The sequence below is a fragment of the Seriola aureovittata genome, chromosome 19 (genome assembly GCF_021018895.1).
Source record: "Seriola aureovittata isolate HTS-2021-v1 ecotype China chromosome 19, ASM2101889v1, whole genome shotgun sequence".
Taxonomy (NCBI): Eukaryota; Metazoa; Chordata; class Actinopteri; order Carangiformes; family Carangidae; genus Seriola; species Seriola aureovittata.
The window spans coordinates 21,374,770-21,400,749 of record NC_079382.1 but is presented as its reverse complement, the minus strand read 5'-3'; the positions used below and the strand labels follow the sequence as shown (position 1 = coordinate 21,400,749).

General features: G+C 45.1%; 1 protein-coding gene across 1 annotated transcript; it reads right to left on the bottom strand.

Annotated features, from left to right (window-relative positions):
* Positions 1 to 1,198: 1,198 nt before the first annotated feature.
* On the bottom strand, positions 1,199 to 25,306 carry lama4 (laminin, alpha 4). Its single transcript, XM_056405668.1, has 40 exons — positions 24,956 to 25,306; positions 19,742 to 19,849; positions 19,474 to 19,601; positions 19,298 to 19,372; positions 18,873 to 19,087; positions 18,398 to 18,498; positions 17,334 to 17,514; positions 16,742 to 16,825; positions 16,493 to 16,644; positions 15,562 to 15,672; positions 15,185 to 15,296; positions 14,928 to 15,092; positions 14,350 to 14,543; positions 11,840 to 11,956; positions 11,488 to 11,636; positions 10,819 to 10,960; positions 10,621 to 10,714; positions 10,421 to 10,537; positions 10,078 to 10,263; positions 9,846 to 9,985; positions 8,955 to 9,119; positions 8,240 to 8,385; positions 7,331 to 7,493; positions 7,107 to 7,240; positions 6,841 to 7,012; positions 6,577 to 6,708; positions 6,328 to 6,470; positions 6,050 to 6,179; positions 5,777 to 5,914; positions 5,230 to 5,363; positions 4,698 to 4,862; positions 4,316 to 4,454; positions 4,035 to 4,228; positions 3,751 to 3,940; positions 3,500 to 3,655; positions 2,867 to 3,026; positions 2,337 to 2,464; positions 2,135 to 2,228; positions 1,906 to 2,025; positions 1,199 to 1,822 (listed from the first exon to the last, which is right to left on the bottom strand). The coding sequence occupies exons 1-40, from the start codon at positions 25,061 to 25,063 to the stop codon at positions 1,677 to 1,679; spliced, it is 5,628 nt and encodes a 1,875-aa protein (XP_056261643.1). The 5' UTR covers positions 25,064 to 25,306; the 3' UTR covers positions 1,199 to 1,676.
* Between the last annotated feature and the right edge of the window lie 674 nt (positions 25,307 to 25,980).

Here is a 25,980-nt window from a genome sequence, read left to right as displayed (position 1 = left end):
AAACAAATGTCACAAATAAAAACATATCTGTGAATACATTCAATTAATTTACAAACAAATGAAAAGCATTAGTGAATATCTTTCTAATATTTACAACTTTCAAGCACACATTTTTGAGAGTGCTGCATGTTCACAAATATTGTTTGTTCTGGGGCTCAGGAATAACAAATGTGAATTCTTAAAAAGGGCTGGATTCTCCTTTAAACGCACAATCCATGATTATGATATAGTGCTTCATGCTCAAAGCATCTGGGAAAATAACAGGCTAAAAGTATGAATATTAAAGTCATTATAGAAACCTATTGGGGACTTTATTAAGAAAATCATGTAAATTTGTGGAGCTGAGAGAGTGAAAGAAGAAGAAAAGAGGAGGGATGAGAACAGAGTGATCCGGAGTAGATCAAATAAAATACTGTCTGATAATATTACAGTACATGAACATGTTGTTTATCCTATGATGCTATTCTTTAAAGAAAGTTAATATCATTAGAGTAAATGTTCTACTGTTGGCCTCATATTCAGTTCTGAGTCGTGAAGACATTTACTTGTTCTTGTTGTGGATCCATGTCAGTGCATGTAGCTGCTGTGAATGGGGGGGGGCATGTCCCCTGAATATCGACTTAAACTGGGATTAAGGACCGAATGTTAAATATGTTTATTCCGCCCCTGTTAAACAATGTATTATTTATCCACTGTAAATAAAATGAAAATCAATTATAATAGATTAATAAATATACTCTCCTGAATAAATATAACTGATCATCTGTCAGCAGTTTATAACAGCTGGACGTCTCGTGACGGATATATAAGGGAGTCAAATATATTTACAATTAAAAGAATCACTACACTATCTGGATTTTATATTATGGTTACATAACTCACGGCTAAACCGACATGATAACAACAGCTTTTCAACAATGACTGAATGAGTGTCGATACTCATTGTTCATCTATGATAAGTACAGTTTAATACACAGTAGAGGGCAGTGTTTCCACGTTTATCTCAAGTAGAAGTATTTTTACAACAAGAACAAAATGAACCACTTCATATCTAGTTTTCCAGTTAGGTTGTTCTTTGTCAGCACAATTCACAAATGAAAATTCTGTATTAGCTTGTTAAATTCCACAATATTGCCAGTGAGAAGGACCACACTTCTGATAGTTTGAAGAAAAAGAAGCAGGAAATAAAACAAGCTGATATGGATGTAAAACATTATTTATTCATCAGAAATAAAACTGTAAAAAAAGAGAGAGTTTTGAGCATGAGCTTGTACAAAAAACGTGTCATTGAGATTATAAAGTTGGGGTGATGGACCATAAAATGCATTAATATCAAGTGTGTCTTTCACACTGTAAAAATAACTGTAGTCTTAACCACTGATACACTGCAGATTCTAAACCTGACATCTCACTGTCTCATAAATGATTCGTTGTTTTCCATTATTAAATTTGGACGATTTGGTCATTTTCTTGGGACAATTTCATGTAGAACAATTAAAAAAGACCCAACAAGTTAAAGACAGGAACAAAGACAAAACTCTGACACAGCGAAACGAATGACATCACGTCTCTTCTTGGTTATGTTTGACAGAAAGAGACGTTTTTTTAATGTGTTTGGTCAGTGCTGTATTGGGGATAGCGGGGGGGCGGGGCGTGGCGTGGCGTTGACGGAGGCGTTACGCTGCCGGGCAGGTTCCCACGCTGACGGCTCCACTGACCAGAACGGCTTTGCTGAAGCTGGCTTGGCTGTTATTGATGGTCAGGTTCCTCATACAGCCCACGTAGGCCTTTCTGGTGGGGACGCTCTCCGGGAGGAAAAGATCTGACGGGAGGAAGAGCGTTAACGTGATGAGGAAAGACTGGAGTTTGTTATCACAGGGGAAAAGCTGTGTGTTCCTGACTCACCTGGAGCTCCACCGATGAACACTGGCTTTCTAGCGTCTGCGGCTCTGGCGTTCAGAGGTCCCACCACGTGGTTGACCTCGGAGCCCACGTTCAGCTGGACAACGTTGGCATCTCGGATCACTGAGATCATGCAGGACACAGTGCGTCAGTTCAGCCCAAAAGCTCCTTCACTTTGCATTCGTGTCAGTGACAAGGGCCGACTTTAAACTTTAAAGATTTAAATTCTCACCAGTGATCCTGTGCCAGTTGCCGGCGCACAGACCCTGTCTTGGAGACACCTTCGTGAAGAACTCATGGGTGCCGTCGTTTACAAGAACCACCACCTGGAAACACACATCACAACTGTGTCCACGTTTCATCCCGAACAGCAGATACATTTCCCCTGACTAGAATGTGTGACGTTTTTCTGAGTGACGGTGCAAGAGACCCACCGCTCCTTGATGAGTGTACATGGTGAAGAAGCCCTCTGCTGCGTGCATGTGCAGTAGCACGCCGGACGCCACACGGGGGCGCACCTCCATCACCAGCTCAAACCTCAGCCCCAGGTCAAAAGATTCATCTGAGGGAGGGAAACAAACAGAGAGAAGACGAAATGAACTCTGGGTACTTTATCCACTCACCTTTTTTGCTGCGTCTCTCTGTGATTGGTCGGTAATGGGAGATTACTCGGCTTGTTCAACAGCTGCAGCTCACTTCCTAAGTTCCTCAGAGCCTTCATAACATAACATAACCCCCTGTCTGAGGTATCGTGTTCCCTCGCCCAGCCGCACTCAGAGACGGTGAAAGACCAGAGGGGCTTGTGAGTTTCCCCAAAAGAAAAATTTAATGAGCCGTGTAATAAAACAGATGCTGAGTTTCCAAACAGTTTTAGATTTAGTATGTTACTCTTTGGGAGGTTGACTGCACAAAATCAACACTTTTGCAAACTTGGTTTCACGTTGCAGCTGGAGGAAAAACTCACCGAGCATGACGTATCCTCCTTCCTCTGAGAAGTACGTTCCCGGCTCGGAGACTCCCTCAAAGCAAGGAGTGACCCCATACGTCTCCGTCACTGAGGACAGCCGCTGTCCGTCCAGCTCAAGGTTCTTCAGACAGCCAGTGAAGCTGTACGCAGAGTTTGTCTGAAGAGGGAAGGAAAATAAATCACAGAAAGAAGGAAATGAAAGTGAAGCTACATAATATTTTAAAGAGGATATAATCCATTGATCCTCTTACAGAGGAGGAGCTGAATTCATAAAGAAATAAAATGGTCGGAGAGGCGGTCCTGACCTCCCTAAGCCCCTCCTACCTGACCCGTGAGCCATGTTTAGACTAACGCATGGCTGAATATGTGATGGTTATTATTGACCGAGAGACGTGCATCCTTGTTTTAAACTTCTGCACAAACATACGGACGCACGTTCACATCAGATACTTTTATCTTTTCCAAGCCGGAGGCCAGAACACTGTCGACCTTCAGTGTTTATCACACATATAAAAGAGTTGTATTTCACTGCGTCAGGCACAGAGGTTACTCTTATATCATGTGCTACAGACCCTGATAGAATATTGATGTGTGTCGGAGGATGTTTTTAATGTATAAACTTTAACCTACCTGAATATTCTTCTGAGCTCTTCCAGGAGGAACTCCTCCGACATACAGGGGGCTGCTGACGTGCCAGGAGATGTTGCTTCTCTGGACTCTGTCCTCCAGCACCGTGAGCCCATCGATTATTAACCGCCCCTTACTCCCATCACGGATAAAAATAACCTTCAGCAGGAGAAGAGGGAAGATTGTCACTGTACACGCTGTTGACACACAGGCTACATACAGAACTGGCAGATGGAGCGAGTTCACAGACTTACGTCGTGCCATTCACCGTCATTGTATTTCTTCTCACTCTTGATTTTCACCCTCTGGTCTGCTGCGTTGAAGGTGTACACCAGTTTTCCGTGGGCCAGGAAGAGCGCCATGAAATTGTCCTCTTGGACATCAGACACGTAGAAGATGGCACCGAAGGATGAGTGGGTCTTCAGGGACAAGGAGAAGTGGGACCTGGGAGGTGGAGGGAGCGGTTAGTGGTGAGGACGTGATGAGCTGTTGAACAGACGTGACCTTGAGGTTACTTCAAGTTGCGTGTTAGACGCACCTCTCAGAAAAGGAGTCTGGGAGATCTGCGTAGTGCTGTCTGCTGTTGGCGATGCCGCCGTAGTGGAAGGCTTGTTGAGGCGCTCTGGGGCTGGAGGAGAGGTAGCAGGGCTCGATGTTCGGCTCCGACGGCTCCTGGTCGTCGCTCTTCAGCTCCATCAGACCCTGAGGGAGGCCGGACTTGTCCCTGGTGACCTGTGAGGGTGTTTATTGAAATATGTCAGAATGGACCAAGCGACTGCAACCAGAGGAACAAAGACACGTCGTCTCTTTTGTCTTTACCTTGAGTGGCTGGCCACGTTTGGCGCTGTGCCTGGACAGCAGAGCAGCGGGGGGGCGCTGCACCGGACAGTCCTGCAGGGACGTCTGAACCTTCTCCGTGTACCGCTGGAAGTCCTCAGGCTCGATGTCCCGGTCTTGTCTGCCGAGACACAGATAAAGGGAGTGAGAGAGTGCAAGACTGCCGAAGCTGCAGAGATGCTCTGGACACACTATCACGTCTCCATAGCAACAAACTCTCTTTAACAACACGGCTTTATTTATACTCTTCCTCGGATAGAGGGAAAGGCAGAAAGGCCTCCACACCAGGCAGCAACTACAGTCAAAACCTCAGTGAGGAAAGCACAAAGAGAATCATCCGTCAGCTCCTTCAGTCGTGATCTACCTGTTGATGTAGGCGTAGCTGATGCAGCCGGTGAAGTTCTTGAAGCTGCTGCTCGGAGACCCGCCGTAGTAGAAGGACTTCGTGGCGGCATCTGACGAGGAACTTGCAGCTGACGCGGGACGTTTCTTATCCTGCTTGTCTTTGTCATCCACCAACAAGGAATACCTGCGGGGAACCGTTCAAACAACACTTATTACCTTCTTTTGTAACTACGGACTTGCGTCTGTTTACGACACACTTTTTATGCACACATAATTGGAATTAAAATAATTAAAATAGACCTCAGATTTCTGTCAGGAGCTGCAGATAAAGATTTGTTTGTCTAGAAGCTAAAACCTCTGGTTGGTTAACTGGTCAGCTCATGTGGGTAATGATTTAGCACATATTGGCATGAAACTAGAAACCACACACTTGATTACAAACCTCTGAAGGTTTCTATAATCACAAGAAAATTCTTCATGTTCGGCTCTAAGAAGTCAAATAATCTTGAAATGAAATAAATAAGAAAAGATGCGCACAACAAAATACTTACTTCTGATTGTTCACTGAGGCCACTAGGAAGTGTGTCCTTCCATCGTTGTACTGCTTCCTGTGTGATTTGACTCTCGTGCCTCTGCAGTTCAGCACCACTGCTCCGTTCTCCAGCGAGATGCTGAACTCATCAGACTGAAGAAGAAGGAGAAGATCAAATTACAATTATTATAATATACTTATTAGTTATCGATATATATTGCAATATTTGGGCTGGACATAATTGGACATAATCATATTGTTGTATATGTTATTGTATTTTATGTTGCAGGTAAGTGATGCTGCCACTTAACTTGTATTTGTCACATGCCACAGTAAAATGTAGAGCAGTGAAATGAAAATGCGAAACGATATAGATATAGAAAAATATTGCGATATTCGATATCATCAAATATTGGCTCAAGTGTGTGAGTGATTATAGATTATAGTCATTATTCAGCAGCTTCTTTATAGGAAAAATCCCTGTTCTTGATTAGAGGATTCTTAAATCTACATAAAGAGTGATCAAAACGAATAGATTTCTAATAAAGACGTGGATCGGCACGTACCCCTTCGCTGTGGTAGAACAGGAGTCCACTGGGCTGTAATGTCCTGAAGTTGAGTCCTCCCTCGAAGCTGTCGAAGGGGGAAATCTTCGCCGTGGATCCCAGGTAGCTCTCTCCGGTGAAATAAGCTTTACGGGACATCTGTGGCGATTAAAAAAAACACATCTCGTATCACATTTCATTTCCTTTCTCTCAGCGTTCAGCGTGCACCGTCAGAGTGAAAGTTTGTGCATGTGCAGATGCGTGAGTGTGACTGTAGCACCGGCGACCACTTACAAACGCCTCCTCCGGGCAGCCGCTGCTGATGCCGATGGTGCCCGGCTCCTCCAGCAGGTTGAAGTCCTTCTTCTGGAACTGGAAACCTTTCACACAGCCCTTCAGGCCGGTCACAGCAGACAGCTCCGGCCTGTGGTGATAAACACACACTGACTCACACACTGACTCACACACTGACTCACACTACCCACCCACTGTAGTTGTGAAAAGGGTGAGAGACGAACTGTAAATGCACTTCCTGGAAACAGGCCTCTGGGTTGCAGCATCATTTAACTCACCTGGATTTGAGGATGCTGGATGGAGCCCCACCTATATAGATATCTGAGAAAGGCAGCGTGGTTTTTGGGTTCTCCATAGATTTAACGTGGCTTTTGTCCACCAGCAGGATCACCTTCTTCGACTGGTGGTAGATGACCGACACCTGCACAAAAAACCCCCGACACCGACAGTTACAGCGACGCGTAACTCGTCCAACATGCTGAAGCTGGATTGAAGCGGTGAATTAAATCAGAAGGTGTGTATCGCACCTCGTGGTACCGTGCGTCATTTATTTGCAGCTTCGGTAAGTTGTTCTCCAACAGTTTTGGGCCGTTGCTGAAGCCGAAGTCGTACATGAGACGCAGGAAGCCGTTCTTTAATTCTAAAAGGAAGAATTTGTCCTGTAGAAAATAAAAATAAAACACAGAACTCGGTTACCTCAGCTGATAATGTGTGACAATATGTAATGTACAATATCTATCTAAAAATACACTTCAAGATGTTAGAGAAGAGGATGACAGTTGTAGACTTACCCCATTGACCATGAGGAAAAGGACGCCATTGTTTGCAACTGTTCGTACTGCAATATCAAATCTTGTGACGACGCCAAATTTGCCCCTCCTCTCCATATTATTGATGAGTGCGTAGCCCGTCCCGTCGAACAGGTAGCTGGCGATGCGGCTCTGCGAGAACGCCAACTTGTACCTGAGAGGAAAAAGGAGAAAACGTGAGTGAGTGGATACTGGATATTTGAAAATTGCTTTGAGAGAGGTGAGAATCCAGCTGTGCACATCTGTACCTGGGGCACGGCGCTGATGCAACCACATCCATTTTGTGTGTCTCCTTGAAATTGTACAGACTGATGACATCACTGTTGAGCGAGGCCAACTCGATGCAGCCCACAAACGGAGCCAGACTCAGCGGGGGAGGCAGCTGTCACAGTCACGTGTGATTATTTAGGAAAACTCAAGATGATTAAATAGGGATTTATTTGTAATGAGGACCTTATTAAAAATGCGTTACCTTGACCTCCGGGGGGACGCCACCAACAAAGAACACCATGTCCTTGGGGTCGATGTCGAAGAGTGAGTCGGTGCCTGGAGCTTCGCCTTTCTGGATGAACTTCTGCTCGTCTGTGGAGCTCTGACTGGGGATGGTCAGGAAGACTTTCCCGTGTCTGCCCAGCCTACGAGCACAAAGCACAAAAAGCACAAAGGTCATTTCTGCCACTATTTATGCTTCTTATCACTGATCACTCCCCTAACTTTCTACATGAAGCTACCTGTTCTGCTGCATCTATGGGACGTTATGGTCACTTACATGTTCCCCCAGAGGAGGAAAAAGAAGCTAGAAGAGCTACAACTGCTGCTGCTAGAAATCAGGGACCCAAAGAAATCAGAAAAACATTAATATCAGAGCCAGAGACGTCTCATCAGAGCCGTGAAAGAAATACAGGAGGACGCTAGAAAACGTCTTGCTGAAGCGAAGCAGAGCGTCCATCTTTATTTACAGGTTTACAAAGTGTCTAAAATCTCAGTTTGGTGTTCACTACTGACTGAGCTATTGAGTCTATTTTTATACGTTTATATATTGAGCATCTATTGAACAGGAAGCAGTAAATGAGGAGTGATTTCAGACACAAACTTTGCTCTTATTCACCACCTGTTGTCATTTACACGAGAGAAACAAAAGGTACAGCTGAGGAAAACACTGATCCACAGTGCTACTAGTGCTCAGTCCCGCTACAGAGCACCTTTAAGTTTCTTTGTTTTATGTAATCATTATTATTTTTGTGTATTGCAGTGACGTATTTAAATTTCAAATTCATTTAGAGTAAAAAATTGTTGAAGAAAATGGGTGAATCCTGTACGAGCCACTTGAACCGGTCGTTGCGTGAGGCCGACGTTTCTACAGCTCATTGACAGATATTACCTCTCCACTTTGATGTAGTTGAAGACTGCAGGCCATTGGCTGACGGGCTTTGACCCCAGAGGAATCTCAACGTCCTCGCCCCCGAGGTTGTACACGTAGACCAGGTTGTCATTCTTGATGGCCAGACCCATGTAGTCTTTCCTCCCCTGAGGCAGAAACATCACAGAACATCAGAGTGAGTTCTCCTGCAGGGAAAACACTATTTCACCTAAAGTGGCTCTAGTGGTTTCAAAAGCACGAAAGACAAAAGCTGTAGACAATCATGGCTGCATACATTACAGGGGCAGAGAAATCACCGAGGTGAAAGGCAGTCAGAGCGAACAGAGGGGCCTCTCTCTGCGCCGCTGGGCGGGGGCTAACGGTATTTATGTAAATGAGCTCCGGCTTTGAAGGCGTACACATGCTATTGTCACCGGCGTCTCTTGGAGACCTTTTGAATGGGGCAACTGTTCACGTTGAAAGGGTTTTTATTCCTGCTCCCATGATCACAACAAACAATTCATGTCCACATGCTGCTCCCTGCTTTTTCTAAATGTTTTTTATCTGTGCCCCCCGGGGGCCTCTGGGTGCAAGGCTGTGAAGTTTCAGCAACAGATCTGGGCCACATTCCCACCCACGCACCGCGCCGTTACATCGCTGCTGTATTTACTTCATGTAATAAAAACATTTATTCTATCATGACTAATGAGACCAACTCTCTCGCGGCACTCCTCACATTTCTGTCTCCCAGGTACAAGATGAAACGGTCCTCGATGGGATCCTTGTCGGGGTCCACTCTCATGAACAAGCTAATGGACGTCACCGTCTTCAGCTCTTCCAGGTTACTGTGAGGATGAACCTCCACCGACGACTGGCCATTGAACTTCATGGACACTTGGACCTGAGACAGAAAACAAACTCACGGTGAGGTCAGTGTGGTTCTGTGAAACGTTCCAGCGGCCCAAAGCTAGCTATTAATTAATCATTTACATTTATTTTAATGTTCTTTATCAGAATGTTGAATTGTTTTATTTAGATTTTTCCATGCTGTTTAAATATAGCTTCTTGTTCCTCCTTTATTATTATTGTAAAGAACAGCATGAAGCTCATATATCATGTGTTTAATAATATATTTTATTATAATACATATTGTAATAGAATATATATTAATATATATTATGTTGTAATATTCAGAATTAATATGCTCATGTTACTTTTGTGATGGTCTAGTTCACACCTCACGATCATTACGACTAGCAGCGGCCATTTCTCATTGAATTCCATCAGTATGTCGCAATTAATGGGTCACATGCTTCATGGACAGCGTCTAAGGAGGCGTGGCCTCTGAAGACCGCAAAGGCCGAACCGAAATGAGATGATCTGGTCTACGGAGGATTTTACTTTTTATCCTCCGCCTTGGATCCACCTGTTGCATCCTTTGTTGCCCGGGAAACAAGGGTTGCATTTTAAGGAGCCTTTGAAATGACTAATACTCTTTACAATGTCACCTGTAAAAAGTATTTGCTACGGCTCTAAATACAGTAAATGTGTTTTCTGCTGCTGCGAGCGTCGTTGGTCTCCTGAATCCAGCTCCCTGCGCTCATGAAGCTTTAAGTGATTTACTCACTTTCTTGGCCACGCTCCGCGCCTGAGCTATCAGCTCTCTGATCCTCATGATGTTGGTGGTCACGTTGTTGACGGGCTTCTTCTCCTCAACCACCTTCAGTTTGTCCAGCAGCTCAGGAACGAGCACGTTCAGGTTCTCCACTGCAAGACGAGAAGAAAAAACAAGAATTTAAATGTAATGAGAAACTGTTCAACCAACGAGGTAAACGCATTTCTTCTCCTGAATCAGTTACCGGCTTCCCCAGCGGAGGAAACGGCCTGTTCGTAAGCATCTGTGGAGTACTCGTTGTTTCTCATGTTGGCGGCCCACTCCTCCACCTTGCTGCTGATGGGCGTGACGGTCTGAAGGACCTCTGCCGAGCGGTTGAGGGTCCCCTCGGCCACCTCCAGGGTGAACTCCAGGCGCTTCGGCGTCCTGTCTGGAGACGATGCAGAGGATGAGGAAGAGCAGATTCTAATAGAGCAGGTCAAGGTTTTCAGCAAAAGGGGACGGGTGTAAGGAAAGTTAAAAGCTTAAAGGTTGATCTAAATAAACTCAGACTAATACTACAGACTGTCTCTCAAAAGTCACCTTACCCGCCTGAATCCCACCGATATCCTTCACGATTTCTGCCAGTTTTTTGCTGTTTTTATCCATGGTCTCTTTGGTCTCCTCGATGTATTTCACCTTGTCGACCACCTCGGATTCGACCTCTGCGACACAGAAATGCAGTGAACGACCCGACACATTGACAATCTATGCGACAGCGACGTGCAGTTCTGCGTGAGCCAATTACCAATTTGCTCTGAGTGTAATGAAACAGATTCCTTGAAAACATTGTCGCTCTGCGTCACCAGGTGTCCGAGCTGCGTGTTGATGCTGGTGATCGCCTACGACACAGAGCACATGATGGTGAAACCCTGAACGCCATATATACGCCATATGTATCAGAACTGAGTGAAAGGTGAGAGGAGCGCTGTGCAGTGTAACACACGTCTTCAGCTCTCTGGGATAAGTTGAGGGTGGTGATCGAGGTGATGTTGGCGTCGTTGACGTATTTCACGATGTTGTTGTAGACGTTGGCGGCGCTTATGGCTCTCTGCACGAAGCCGTTGGCGTCGCTCGCTCTCAGATCCCTGGAGGAGACAAGATGGAGGATGTTACAGGTTTAATCTGAACGGTTTCTCCTCGTGAACACGTCACAGTTCAAATCTCTTATTTGTGTTATTTATTCTTTTTGCATCAGTGAGTGAAGCAGCTTTTAATTGTTGATTTAAATGTGAACTTTGCTCGTTACTTTTGGTTTCATTTTTCTTTTGTTGCTCCATTGATCTCGTTGTTTTAACACGTTTCCCTTCTCTGTTTATGTTTGTGCAACACAAAAGTGTAATATAAATAAAGTTATTATTATTATCATTATCATTATAAAGTCATCTGCTGCTACACTGAATAAGTGTTTGAGCAAGTGTTGAGGTCAGAGTCTGGACTTATTGATCACGCCTGGAGGAAGATTAATCGACTAATCTATTATTCAATAGATTCATCAATAGAAAAATGTTGGCTGGTGGCAGCCCTGTGGTTCAGTAGGAAGGGGAAGTGTTGAGAGACTAACTGGTGCATTGTGGGTTTTGCTCATGTAAGTTTAATTGAAAAGGTGTCTCACTCTTCCAGCTCGTCGGCCTGTCTCTCCAGCTCCTGAGCGTGGGCGTCGGCCCTCTGAACCAGATCTCTGTCCGCCAGCGACAGACGCTCCGTCTTCTCCGTCAGCTTTTGGCTGGCGCCGTCGATCGCCGCGTGGTACTCCGTCACATTCTGCGCACGCACACACACACACACACACACACACACACACACACACACACACAGATACACGTGTGATTTACTTACAAGGACACTCCACTGACTGGCATCAGTCATCAATCATTTATACACAGGTGTTATTCTCAGTCACATCATGAGACACACACACACACACACACACACACACACACACACACACAACCTCGGGTCCTCACCTGCGCCAAGGCGTCCACCTCGGCCACAGTCGTCTCCGTGTCAGAGAGGAGGCCTCTGGCTGCTTCCAGTGTGTGGTTGACAGCAGCGTGGTCCTCCGTCAGCCCCTGCTGCTTCACCTGGAGGAACAGAGAATAATACGTGAAGCTTCAGGACGTTCCCCGACACTATAACCACTTTCTCTCCTTTATTACACGAGGTACAGCAGAGATAGATTATGTATTTTGGCCCCTAAACTTTAGAACAACTTGTGAGACTCAGAATCAGTTTTATCTTCTTCACTTCTTAAACACATTTCTATTAAAAAAAAAGAAGCTTTTATTGTGTGATGTCTTTTTAATTTTGTTTCCATTTCACTTTGATTTGTTTGGACTTTGTTTCTTGTATTTGAAAGTGCTATACAAATAAAGTCTTATCATGATTATCATTATTTTTATTAAATGAAAAGCTGAACTGTGGCTTTGCAGAGCGTCTTAAATACTTAAACACTTACTCTGAAACATTTAACACATTTAAAGAGGCGGTTTGTCCTTTAGGCAGATACACTTTTTTCTAAAGGATGTTACACAGCGAAGCTTCATAATAGCAATTTACATACTGTATAGTAAGCAGGTTCACCTAGGAGGCATGTGGATGTTGGAACCCACACCCCGTCTTTTGTTTGACCACTGCATGACTAAGTATGGCACAATGCTGAGATGCTCTGATTGGCTGTGGTAACTCAGCAGTGTGCACACTGCGGCTGCAGCTGGTGTCGACCGGTCTGCGCTGAAGGCGAGGAAGAGCCCCAGATTAGGAGAGGCTCTGTGTTTGGTTAGTGCGCCATTCATGGCATTGATTTACAGCAGAGACCCTGATCATGGAGATCCCCACTCCCGATAACACATGCGCACACAAACATATGTACACACACACACACACACAGAGACACACACACACACACACACAGTCCAGCAGCAGCTGTTCTGCTGGGCAACGGACCCATAATGTCAACCAGGGCACGGCAACCAGAGCTGAATCACAACTTCCTGGATCCAAATTCCAGCCACATATGATTTTACACAGTTGAATATGAGATTTGAATCCAGCAGATAAAGTCAGACCGTACGATTGTTTCTACATGCTTTAACCCGTTTATTAAACCTGCGAGTATTATCATCACTGCCAAACATTTTCCAAAGCAGATGTTTAGATATTTGGATGTTGTTTCCTCCCTGACAGGCAGCCGGTGGTTTCTACATCTCACTGTGGTGTGAACATGAACTGGAGTCGTGGGTTCCGACCTTCGCCTGTTATTAGCAGCTACACGCTCTGCTATGTTCACCAGCTACTTGCTAACTGCAGCTGTCTGCTGTTGGTGCTGGGCAGGCTTTTGGTGTGGTATTTCCGTTGCCATGGAGATCGTAAGATGGACATTTACAGTATGTATCTCTGGATCTATTAAGCTACCACTACACCTCCGTTATCTGTCTATCATATATACATTATATTACATTACATTTACTCTTTTAACAGACGACTAACCAGTGAGGGACATGACTGAAGCGTCAGCGCAGTGGGAGACTCGGGTGTAAGCGCCGAGCACTACATCGATTCAATAAATACAAGGAGATCGAGTGAAGAGGTCCAGCGTAAGTGCGTAGTAAGTGCTACTTAAGGCATCGTAGGGAGTTAGAGGTGTTAGGAGAGGAGGTGCTCTCTGAAGAGATGAGTCTTCAAGAGGTTCTTGACGCCACCCGGCTCTGATAGAGTTTCAGGGAACCACCGAGCAGAACAGTCCGGACTGAGACTGGGTCTTGTCTGGACCATCTGTAAGTGATGTGATCTTTCTGGTAATCATATACTTTATAAAGTATAATGTATACTGTATGTTTGCTGAGCCATCTAAATGCACTGGCAGTGTTCTGGTTTTCTCTCCTAGTGGCGGGAGAAGAGAAGATGAATCTCCTCTGTACAGTAATAATTCTGTGTTTTGGCTGTGGTTTGCATCATGGGAAAATAAAGCAATGTTTCTGAGTGTAGGCTCTGGATATTATCATGGGAAACATTTTTCATTGCAGCATTACTCCCCACCCCCCCCATGCAGGCCTCCTCCTAATGTAACAGTCCAAAGCTCCCACAGATGGTTTAGAGTTTCTGTTCCCGGAGCTTAAATACCTCGATAATACACTTCTCTGACACGCATGGCAAACTACAACCAGATCTCCCCCCACACTCCGTGCAGAGCAGACGGAGGACGGGCTCTCCTCGAGTCCTTTAAGGACAGGTACCTCCGTGTGATTGAGTATAACTCAGCATTGTTTGAAATACTGTGAGTGGAGATTAAGCAGAGAGCACTTAGAGGAGGAAAGTCATGACAGCACCCTCCCTCTCAGCAGGGAGGAGAGACTGCGGGCTCTTTAACTGGACTGTATCATAGTGATTACCACAGAAAAAGAAGGGAGTGCTGGGGGAGAGCGACGAGGGGATGGGAGTGGCGCTCCGTGAGAGCATGGGGGTCATGGGAAATCACCTCATTCCTCTGGAATTTGAGGACGCTGGCTCTGTTCTTGTCCACGGTCTCCTGGACGGCGCTCGCCGCTTTCTGGAGGAAGCCCCGGGCGTCCGACAGCTTGGTGGAGAAGCGGGACAGAATCTCCCTGACAGGTGGGAGACGGCCATCTGTGATCATCAGCTTCTTCTCCAACTGACGGATACGCCTCAGCACTGGAAACACAGTCAGACATGAGCCGTCACTTTAGCATCACTAGCGTCACGTTCGAGTGACGCACGACTTGCTACAGTCACTATAGATTTTTTTCTTTGGTGTGAAAAACCCTTAACTCCACCCTTTTCGTGCTTGTTAGCATATGTTAGCATGCTAACACACTACACAAAGATGCTAACTGTGGGAAACTGTTAGCATTGGTTGTTAACTGTGGTCTGTTCAGGCTCGGTGACTGATATACAGTATATTTATATATTTAATATGCGCTTTCATTTCAGTCTCATTCAGATACAATTTCACAAGTTGTTGTATTAAATTGACGCCAATGATGACGGCAAAAGGTAATCAATATGTGCTTTTTTCTGTGAGCTCCGTGTCCTTACAGTCATGGGCCTCAGTCGACTCGTCAGTGGCGATGGGCTCTCGTGGGGACAGGTCCAGTTTCCTCATCCAGGTCACCATTGCCTGGGCCACCTCCGTCTTGCGTCTGACCACCTCCGGGTCCACATCCTGGTGAACGCTGTACAGCTCCCAGTCATGGATCATCTCTGCACACACATTCAAACACACACATCAACACCCCTGGAAACACGCACCAGACACAGATGACACAAAAGGCCGTGTTGTACGTGTTTGATACCTTCGATGCGAATGTTGAGATCGGTGAGGTTTGTGCTGAGCTGTTCGGCCAGGGTAAAGGTCTCCAGTGTGTCGTTATCCAGCCTGTTCCCCAAAGTCACCACCACACTCTCCTGAAAACCACCACACAAACTGATCAATGTCGTCTTGTAGAGAGATGAGTCAAAATAACTGGAAAAGATGTATTTAGAAACCGTACAGAACACAGATATGTATATGTAGCCACGCTGTTATCTGTATACTAGTTACTGAGAGCTGCTGGGAACAGTTGCAGCACTGGTGTATGATGTATTTTTAGGGAAAAAGCTGTGGTTTAAACGTCTTCCAGGAACTACTTAAATGGTAAATGTGCATTAAGTGAAGGATGACTCTGCTGACCGATTCTCCCAGCTCTTTGATGTCGAGCACCACAGCGTTCGTGGCGTCCTCCAGCTCGCCGGTCAGCGCCCTCATTGCAGATGACTTATTTCTCCAGCCTTGAAACTGAGTCTGGAAGCAAAGCAATTCGGTTCACGCACCAGACAGCATTATAATCATTTAGCAATGGTGAAAATCTCAAAGCAGCATAAACATTTAAAGGAAAAAGTAAATTTTCCCCTTTTAACATCTCAATGTATTTGTATCTTCTTAAAGAGGTTATAATACGTCCTCTGAGCAGCGCTACAGCTCCGGGGCAGAGTGGAGGCTACAGACAGGCCGGAGCTAGCTGGTTAGCACGCTAACTTAAGTAGAAGAAAGGACTTATTGGCGTTGCTTTCCACTGCTGGAGGCAACTGTTGGTGAGTAAATGAATGAAGCTTGATGCTGAACTCGTAACATTTCATCTAGACTGAAGCTGTTAATGTTAATGCTAATGTTAGCTATGTAGCAGTAGTGAAACTTACAAATAGCTCCTTTAAACTGCTTTATCAAGTTAAGAAGTTTAACACATAGCCTTCTAATGTTGATGTTGCTAACATATTAGCAAACTACTGCCTGTTGAAACATAATGCAGACATGGAGCAACGTTAGCATTCATTTGGAGTTGTGTTTTTAGCAAAGCGCAAAATATCTGATGCTTTAGCTGCTAGCCTTTCAACTTCTAGTTAGCTAGCTAGTTGCTAACTCTTGTAGTGTGCAGTACAGTTTATCAGAGTTCTTCTCTTCTCGGCGGGGTTTTTTTTTTTCTTGCTACAAACAACCCATTTCACAAAACACACAGTCATTTGATTGTTTATAACAAAAATATTGATTACTGCAGCTTTAATTTTTCTTTTAATCCATATTGTATTTATGTTCTTGCATTTACACTGTATTCATGTGCATGTACCTCCAGTCGATGAGCTGTGTAGTTGTAGTATTTAAGCCTGTCGTTAGCCGCAGCCCCAGTGGAGATGTTCAAAACTCCAACTCTCAGCTGGTCCAGTGTCTTATTGGATAACCGCAAGTCCCCAATCAGATGCCAAATGCACTCATCACAACCTAAAGAAGTAATGTGAATTAAAGATGATTCAAACAGACAAGCGGCCTTTTGTTCTCCTACACTGGAGTCTCTGCTATGGTTGTAAAGTCCACTTACTGATGTTGCACAGGTTGATGGTTGCAGCCTCTGCCAGGCACTCTCCTGTGTGCATATCACAGTGGCCGCTCTCACAGTCACACTCTAGAAAAAACAAACAAAAAAAACAAAAAAAAAAACAGATGCATTTCATCATGTTACAGTGTAAAACAGAAAGTTCTGCATATTAGCTTAACTTCTTGATAAGCTGGAAACAAGTCGGCGCAGTTATTGAATATACATGAGGACAAACAGATGGTGTCTTGGCTCCAGGCCTGCACATCTGTCTTGTGGCCTCTCTTGTGTGGGACTGATGGTTTTTAGCAGCTGTCTGTGTGTATGAATTTGGGCAACATGGTGATGTCATCCTGCTCTCCGCTGAGAGTCTCCGGCCACGGGATCACGGCGCTCAGCAGATGCTTCTCTGACATCATGTGCTGTGGCAGTGGGTGTGGGAATGTGAACCCTCGGTGCAGTTTTTTATTTTTTATTTTATTTCTCTCTCTGGGAAAGCGTTATCTGCATTGAACGGTACGACAAATGGTCTGGGGGGCGTTTTATTAAAACGAGTAAGAGAACATTTGGCGTGTTGTGTGACGGTTAAATGACTTACTCTGGCAGCCGGAGGGGCTGTAGTCCCAGTAACCTGGGAGGCAACGCTCGCAGTAACGACCTGAAGCCCCCAGGCGGCACGGGCAGCTGTGGGTGAGAGGATGGCAGGTGGAACGAATGGAAGCTGGCCCACATTCACACCTCCGACAGCCCTGACAGCTGGAGAAACCCGAGTAGCCCTCCTAGATTACATGAGTACAAAAGACACTGTTGGATCCCAGCATCTGCCTGTTTAAGTTCAATTTGAAATACATTGCCACGCATCATTTAAAAGATGATTCTGGTCTTATTTTGGCAATCACTTCAATCAGTTATGATAACATCATGCACAGTAAAGTAAACACTAGGATCAGAGAACACAGTGACATTATTACAACAAAGTCTGACTGGAAAGAAACACGAGCAATTGGTCTGGTTGTCAGCAAATCACCAGTTTAGCCAAATGATCTAAACCACTTTATTTAGAGATGAAACTGTGAGTGGAATCTACGCCAAGTTTGTACCAGGACATCGGTGTATAAACTTGGTGCTGCCCGATGTTTATAAGGAACAGTTTGTGTAATCATTTCACCATCCACCCTGGGTTTTCCTTCCAAACAAGGAGGTGTAAGTTGTTCTTCAACTGACACTTCAGTAATTTTCATTTCATACCCTTTAAAGGAGAGTTCAACTGTTCCATTACTACACTTTAATTACCAGTTCAACTGTTTAGTTATTACACTTTAATTACCAGTTCAACTGTTCCATTATTACACTTTAATTACCAGTTCAACTGTTTAGTTATTACACTTTTACTACCAGTTCAATTGTTTAGTTATTACACTTTAACTAGCAGTTGAATTGTTTAGTTATTACACTTTAACTTTAAAGTTGAGGCTTTTCTACTTTGATGCTGCGTTCTCAGGTCTTTGCGTTAACGTGTATAGTACAATGTTCCGTGTAGGAATGAAAACCAAAACCATGAATACCCAGGTTGTAATAAACCTCCTGTACCTCATCCTTTAACTGTGCTTGTCACAGAGTCTGAGTCTCCCAGAGGAAGAGGAGTCACGAGGCTTCTCTTACCTCACACTGGTCACAGAGTCGTCCGGTGACTCCTGGTCTGCAGTGACACACTCCCGTCCTGTCGTCGCACGAGGAGGTGCCACATTTATTGCACACGCACTCTGGGACGGACACAGGACATATGCCGTGATGAGAACATCAGAGGTCAAATGATGTCACAAGCACGGTTATTTTTGGACCTGCAGGGCCTCGAAAGACATATGGTGGTCCTTGATCCTGAATAGTGACCTTCGTCTTGTTTTTCCACTGAGCAGCATTAGGTTTACATACAGACCGGCACTGAACCATTAACAGTAACTGTAACTCTGATGCATTTAAAATAACTTTGATATTTCACAATTGATAAACAGTTAAATATAAAAACAGAGAACTCCTCAAAGTTTTCATATCCTGCAACAAGCAACAAACAAAACCTTCAAGTATGGATCAAACATCTCTTGAATTAAAGATGCGGGAGTTCACTCGTTGCACTCACCTCTGCAGTCCTTGGCACTGATGGCGTCGCCATAGAAACCTGGGGCGCACCTCTCGCAGTTGGCGCCGGCGGTGTTTCCCCAGCAGTGCTGGCAGTGGCCCGTCACGTTGTGGCACTCGTTGAAGATCAGGTTGGGGTCGGAGTTGCCGTTACAGTCGCACCTCTTACAGGAATTGCCAATTGCCATGGGGTTGCCATAGTAACCAGGAGCACACCTGGATGGGAAGGACATATCGAAGCTGTAAATGTGTTGCAAGCTTTCCACTGCAGCTTGAACTGTGACCTCCAGTCAAATATCTTGGACATGGAAAACTGTTTGTTGCATAACCTCCAGTTTTTTCTTGAATGTGCACGGACCACATTACTGCTTACGTTGGATTTATACAACTTCTTGGCCGGTTGAGGAAAACCTTGCCAGCACTGACCTCTCACAGGAATGTCCGGCGTAGCCCTCTTGGCACTTGCACCGCAGATCGGCGCCACCACAGTGCACTGCGAAGCTGGCCGCACACACAGGGGGGAAAGTATTTCAGAGATTACACACACGCCGCTTGGCAACACACAGCCTTATCGCCGCAGAAACAAGAAGGCACCGACTTACTTGTTGGAGGGGACTGAGAGGGGGCAGGCGCAGGGTTGGCAGATGTGGCGTCCACCCGGGCCGGAAGTCAGCATGTAGCCGTCCTCACACCTTTCACAGAAATCCCCTGCACTGTGCTCCCTGCAGTTCTGACAGGGAAGCATTGAACTTATGGCACCTTAACTCTTACAATATCAAAACAATCTATTTGCTCTTCTCATGAATATTGATGAAATAGTTTGTTAATGGCGATATCTTAAATGCCTGATGATTAACAATGAGAACTTACTATACAAATGCCGGTGATGTCCTCGCAGTAGTCGGCGTGGCCTTTACAGTTGCATGGTAAGCAGACGTTTTGCTCACTAAGGAAAGATCCCTTCTCACACTCCTGCAGCTGAGACAGAAATTAACATGTTTACTGAAAAACCAACAGAAGCAGAAGAGCCTCAACAACCGAGCGGTTCGATCTGCAGCCTCTAGAGTTTGTTAAAGAGGCACAAGAAGAAAACAACGCACATTTTCATTTTATATTTCTAGTGTACACGTGTAAATTTCCAGTGTCAAACAAAGGGCAGACTAACCAACAGGAGGTAATCGACACAGCAAGTACCAGGAAATGAACAGGCTTATTTTTAAAAGCCCACAGCTGGATAAGAATGAAGTTATTTATATAATCCAAACATTTAGTGTCTCAGAGGGGAGCTGGTCTGAGGGACGCACAAAGAAACAAAGCATTCGTAATCAAAATGAGTATCAACACAAAAGCTTTATTTGCAATATAAACCCAGTGAAGTGAATCTCACCCTGAGGTATGAAGAACAAAAATTACTTTGCAAGCAGAGACAGATGAGTGAACAGGCCTCACCACGTGCTGTCATTAACATCTCTTCTTTAAAAATTAATGAAGGTCCTAATCATAAAGTAATTTACCACAGTAAACTAATTAAACAACAAAAGAGATTTTATGAGCTTGACAATCTGCAGTTGGTAACAGTTTATTGTTGTTAGACAAACGATCATTTAGACTTGATTAACCATCGTTTCATGCATGTTACTATCCCCTGATAATACTGGTAATTACTTAAATGTTTTTCTGCAGTGAGACTTTGACTTTATACGTCAGTTTTAAACTCGGACAGACTGAGCTGTGAGGAAACTGTCGAGAGGCAGTTTCCTCCCGTTAACAGAATCTCATTTTAAAACCTGCATCCTGTCTCATGTTTGTTCGCCACGGTTTCTCAGGATGGTGTGATGTCAGAGTTCACAGACGCCCACCACACACACACACACACACACACACACACACACACACACACACAGACACAGACAACCCCTTTGAACATGAACATTTGAAGCAGCACCATTGAAGGAGGGATACATGTGTACAATAGCACTTTGTCTGCAGCAGACTGTACGACCTCCATACTTTGACCTCCTCATTCCAGTCCGTCAACTGGACATTGACACTCTGCACCCAGAGCATCCAGAAGAAGGAACATTCCCCCAGACACACAGTACAGTATGCGTACAGTATTTTCCTTTGATTTATTCGCAGATGGCCCCCGTGAGACAAAGACGCGCTTCTGTCTCCGAAACATCCTGTGAACAGCAGCGCCGAATCTTCCCCCAGGAACCGGTTCCTGGGGGTTTCCCTGACCCGCAGTTCACATACACTGACACAAGACCTATCCATCAGTGCCCACTCACACACTCAATGTGTCAACCCTGCCATGTAAACACGTCCTGAAAACGCAGCTAATGATGCAAACGGGTTATGATGTAGTCAGTAGTAATAAACCACAGAGTTCCAGGGCTGTTTACCATTTGTAACGCCACTTTAAAGAGTTTTGAAATGGTTCAGCTGCGTGACGCTCGGTGATGGGTCAAACAGCTGTAGCGTTGTATACACAGGGGAGTGGAGGACAGGGAATTTAGGGTTGGAGGGAGATGGAGCAGATGGTGTCGAGGTGGGACATGGGCCCTTTAGAGTTTCCTCTAAAATGAGAAGCATTCATCTGGAACTTGTCGAAACGTTTGGATGAGACCTAAAATGACTCGTTTGACATCTTGGAGAAAAATAGCTCGGCTGCTTTCTTTTTGAGAGTGAGGTCATACATTAAGCTGCCGTCACAATGCGTTAGCCTAGCTTAGCATAAAGACGGAATCCAGGGGGAAATAACTAGTCCATCTAAAAGATAAAAATACACCTACCAACACCTGTAAAACTCATTAAACATGTGGTAACTTGATTCTTTCACTTCACCATAAACAGAAAAGTAAAATTTGTGCTACTTCTTGACGAACTGTCCACTCCCTGTCAAAGGTAGCTGAAACCAAAACAGACTAATATTATATTAACATACCAATATTAACACATTATGAACCTTAAACCAATCAATATTAGCATAACAGGAAATTAGAGACAAGAGAAGGTCTTCTTGACTTTCACATATTTTGGTTTTGACAACCTCTTTGCTTGATTACCACCTGGGTTTGCTTCCTCCCTGTATAATAAATATCCTCTACATGCTAGTCCTGCTAGCCTTGTTAGCATGACAGCAGTAGCGTTTGTTTATTTTAACCCCATTTACTCATTAATTTATCTTGAGTTCTGCTCCACATTCTCTCTTGGTCATGTTTTGAAAACCAAAGGGGTGAAACAAACATTTAGCTTGTTATTGAGCTTCAGAGCTGTAGGCTGCTCTCACTCAGTCTTTAACACACAGACATAAGTTTAATGTTAAACTTACTCCCAGAAATAAAGTGTAGTTCCACTAATCTTGATCTATGATGTTAAGAGTTACGATTTCTCGGGAGGGGGTGGGGGGGTGGTAATCCTGTAGTACTGAGCCTGATTGTTTAAATAGGATGTTCAAACATGGTCATGATAAATTCATTCCTCTTAACTCTCATGAGAAATGAAAATAGTTCAGATCAGCACCCCTTTGCCAACTATGCGCACGCTCAGTAATGTGAACTATTTCTGTGGCCTTCGCACCGAACCCACGACAACAGAAAACAAAGATGACATTCAACATGTTGTGTGAAGCTGCTTTTTCCAGTGATTCACCCTCTGTTCCGCTCTGATAGGATTTTATCAGTGTATTTCCTGTGTGCCGACTGACGGCTAATATGACAGACCTTTGGGCTCCATCTCCGCGATACAGAGACAAACAAACGGAGTTCGTATCAAGCACGGAAAAACAGGGTTTGGTTGTACAGATGAGTGATGTCCAAAGTCAACACACACTCTCTGGTCATGTAGCTTCAAAACTGCAGCCGAGCCTCTCTCTCTCCGGAGTGTGTGAGGGCGTGGGAAGCCTCCATGACAGACAGTCGGATCTCTAACATGTTGCTTCATAAAGACAAGCCTCTAACTAAGATCCGTCCTGTGCTTGTGTTTTTTGCAAGAATGGGAGAATTAAGTGGATTAAACATTAAGTCTTAAAGGCTGAATCTCATTTCTGCTTTGCTGCTGTACTTAATACTGACACTGAAGACGGGTTCAGACGGTGGATTTAGTCGTGCTAACTCCTCCCCAGTATGGGACAGATCCTGGGTCATGGGAATCTCATCCTAACTCAATAACTGTGTCTGTCTGCAGGGGTGAGGCCAGCTCTCAGGGGACCCTCAATGCCACATATTAAAAAAAAATAAACATGTGCATCCGTAAATAATTGCTCTGGTTTAGCACGGCCGAGTCTGGGGGTTGTATACCTCCAAATACTCTTAGACATTTCTGACCTCCAGCACATTTTCCCAGGAAGTTTCTTTGTACTGATCCCTTCTGAGAAAAGCCCAGTGGACACAAACCAACCTCAAAAGCATCTGTAGCATAAAGGCAGTCACAGTGTAAAAGAAGATTTCTGTAAAAGGATAAAGTTGTAGTTTATCTATGGCCTGATATCTTGTTCTGTCTACAGCTACCGGCAGCTAGCACATGCGTGTACAGAAGAGATGTGCAGGCTACATCCACTGTACAAGAAAGTCTGTCAGCTAATCAACTGATCAATAAATCAGGATATATTCTTTTGTCATCATGCACTGAATCATCAAAGAATCTGGCAAGAGAGAAGCTGCTTTAATGTGAAACGTGGTTTTTGTTTTTCATGGTTGATGATAACAACAAGATATTGTTGAACTCTGTAAAACCCCAGATCACGTTCACTGATAGTTAAAGGGCCTGTTTGTGATCGCCGCTTGACAAGAGCTTCGGCCATCGTTATCTGAGATCGGACGCCACAGTGAGTCGCTATCGGAAAGTGACGAGATGGGCCGTGGCTAGCTGGTTAGCGCGCTAACTTCAGCAGAAGGGAAGATGTGCTAGAGACAAGAGTTGATGCTTGTGAAAAAGTACAGATAGCTCCTCTACAGGGACAGTTAATAAAATCCTGAATGTCAAGTGCAGGTTTGTGACATGAACTCTTCTCTCCTGCGTGAAAGACGTGCCGCACGCCGGTCTACCACCGCAACCTCCACATCCTTACTCTCTACGACCGACTCAGTAACGACGGCACTGGATGTAAATCTGGTGGAGGTGTGGAAATCGTGCGTTTAGAATGGCGAGGGCGAACATGTTTCCTCTTCTGTCAGAAAATGCAACAAAAAAAAAAGAGCGACACTCGTATCATGTTCACAGTGCGGCCAAACAAACGGTGGCCTGAGAGGATTAATCAGGTTTAAATAAAGAAGAGCGATGAGGACAGTCCAACAGTGTCGCCATGGTGGCGCTGAACCCAGTGCAGGCAGCTCACATAACGTCTTCTGCATTAGGTGAACTGTGTGCATGCATAGCGTCCAGGATGCATCATTTCCTGTGATTCTTTTGTGGATGGAGGATGCAATTTGAAGGCTGAATTACATGAAACAATTAAGGTAATGTATGGAGAGGCAATTACAGTATGCAAAATAAATCTTGTCGTGAAACATTTGGCCGTAAATAGCAACAAAAATGGGTTTATCCGTTACAGATTATAACGGATAAACTCGGAATTAGAGAAGACGTCATAATTAAAAAATGTTTGACATGGAAGTTGATAGTTTGGCCTCTGAACATCCATTGGAGCGACACCAAGCCAAAGGAACACTGGCCTGTGTGCCAGTACTACCCTTACTGTTTATTGTGATCCCTCTCTGCCTGGTGTTGCTCAACATTTGGCAACTGGTTCCCATTAGGGAACTGTCAGGGAGGGGCATGACAGTAACTCAGAGCCCGTCTGAGCTTTAGCCTTGGGGCACCTCTGATGACACAAACACACACACACACGAGTGAACACAAAGCAGGACCACTGTGAAGTCCAGACACAGAGTCAAGTGACCAGACATCCCAAAAAACCTACCACTGCTCAAACTGTCTCATCCTTCACAGTTTTCACCTTGACATCAGGGTACATGTTCATCAGCCTCGTTACAAACAGCACATGTAGAGTAAACACAGCTGTGATGGCATGCTCAGTGTACCGGCCAAAAAGAGATAAAAAAACAAACAAATCTGTCTTACTTCCAGCACCAACTGTTGCTGTTCCCCAAGCCTGGCGGCAGAAGCTGGACGGGCAATCCCTGAGAGGATGCAGAGAAGGCAGAGGCTGGACAGAGATTTAGCAGCCATATTTGTGTGTTTGCCCAGTGGAGCAGTGATCCCCTCTTTTCTGTCTCTGTCTCTCTCAGTGTCTCCTGGCCGTAGGAAAGTCTCCGGGCAGCTCCTCTTGCTCGGCTGAACCCGTTTGGCTTTCGCCGTTTTCTGCTACTCCGACCTCCAGATGCGGCGCGGCGCCTGGTCCCAGCCTGAGCTCAGTCCTGTAAAACAAACTTGTGTGGACTTCCTCCTTTTCTCTCCCTCCCTCCCTGCCCTGATTCCTCTCCCCTAGCGAACTTGCCTCTCCCCTGAGCCTGTGCCTAAATCACTAACAGATGGGAAGGCTGGAAACTGAGGGAGAGAGTGAGAGAGGGGGGGGAGAAAAGAGAGAGAGAATGACAGAGAGTCCAATGAGCAACAGAGGGCTTCTGTCTCCTGAGCAGAAGGCAGGCTCCAGGCGGACAGTGCACACATCCACCCCCCCCCACCCCTGACGAGCAGAGTCAGATTGAGTGTTAGCTCCTCGTCTCCGTTTGCAGGTCTGTGGCACCCTTTCACCTTGGGCTCACAGGCAGCACCCCTCCCTCCCTCTGTTTGGCCGGGGTGGGCAGAAGAGAAACAGCTGCTCTCATATCCCGGCCTCGGACGTGAGCTTTCAGTTTGTCTTCCGAGGTTAGGCCAATCAAAAGCTGCTAAATTTACGACCATTATTGTGAGGCTCTTAAAAGGAAAAGCCTGACCGTCACACTTCCAGCACAAAGACAGGGATTGTCAGGGTCTAAAAACAGAAGTTCCCGAGGATGTGAACTGCTGGAAAAAGGGTCCAGGTCAGACGGTTTCTACCCCACAAAGATCGCGCTGCAAGCAGCTCCAAATACGTCCCGAGTAACGCCGTACCAGAAGTTATATGTCTCAAGTGACTAATAAACAGGTTGTCACATTCCAGTCAT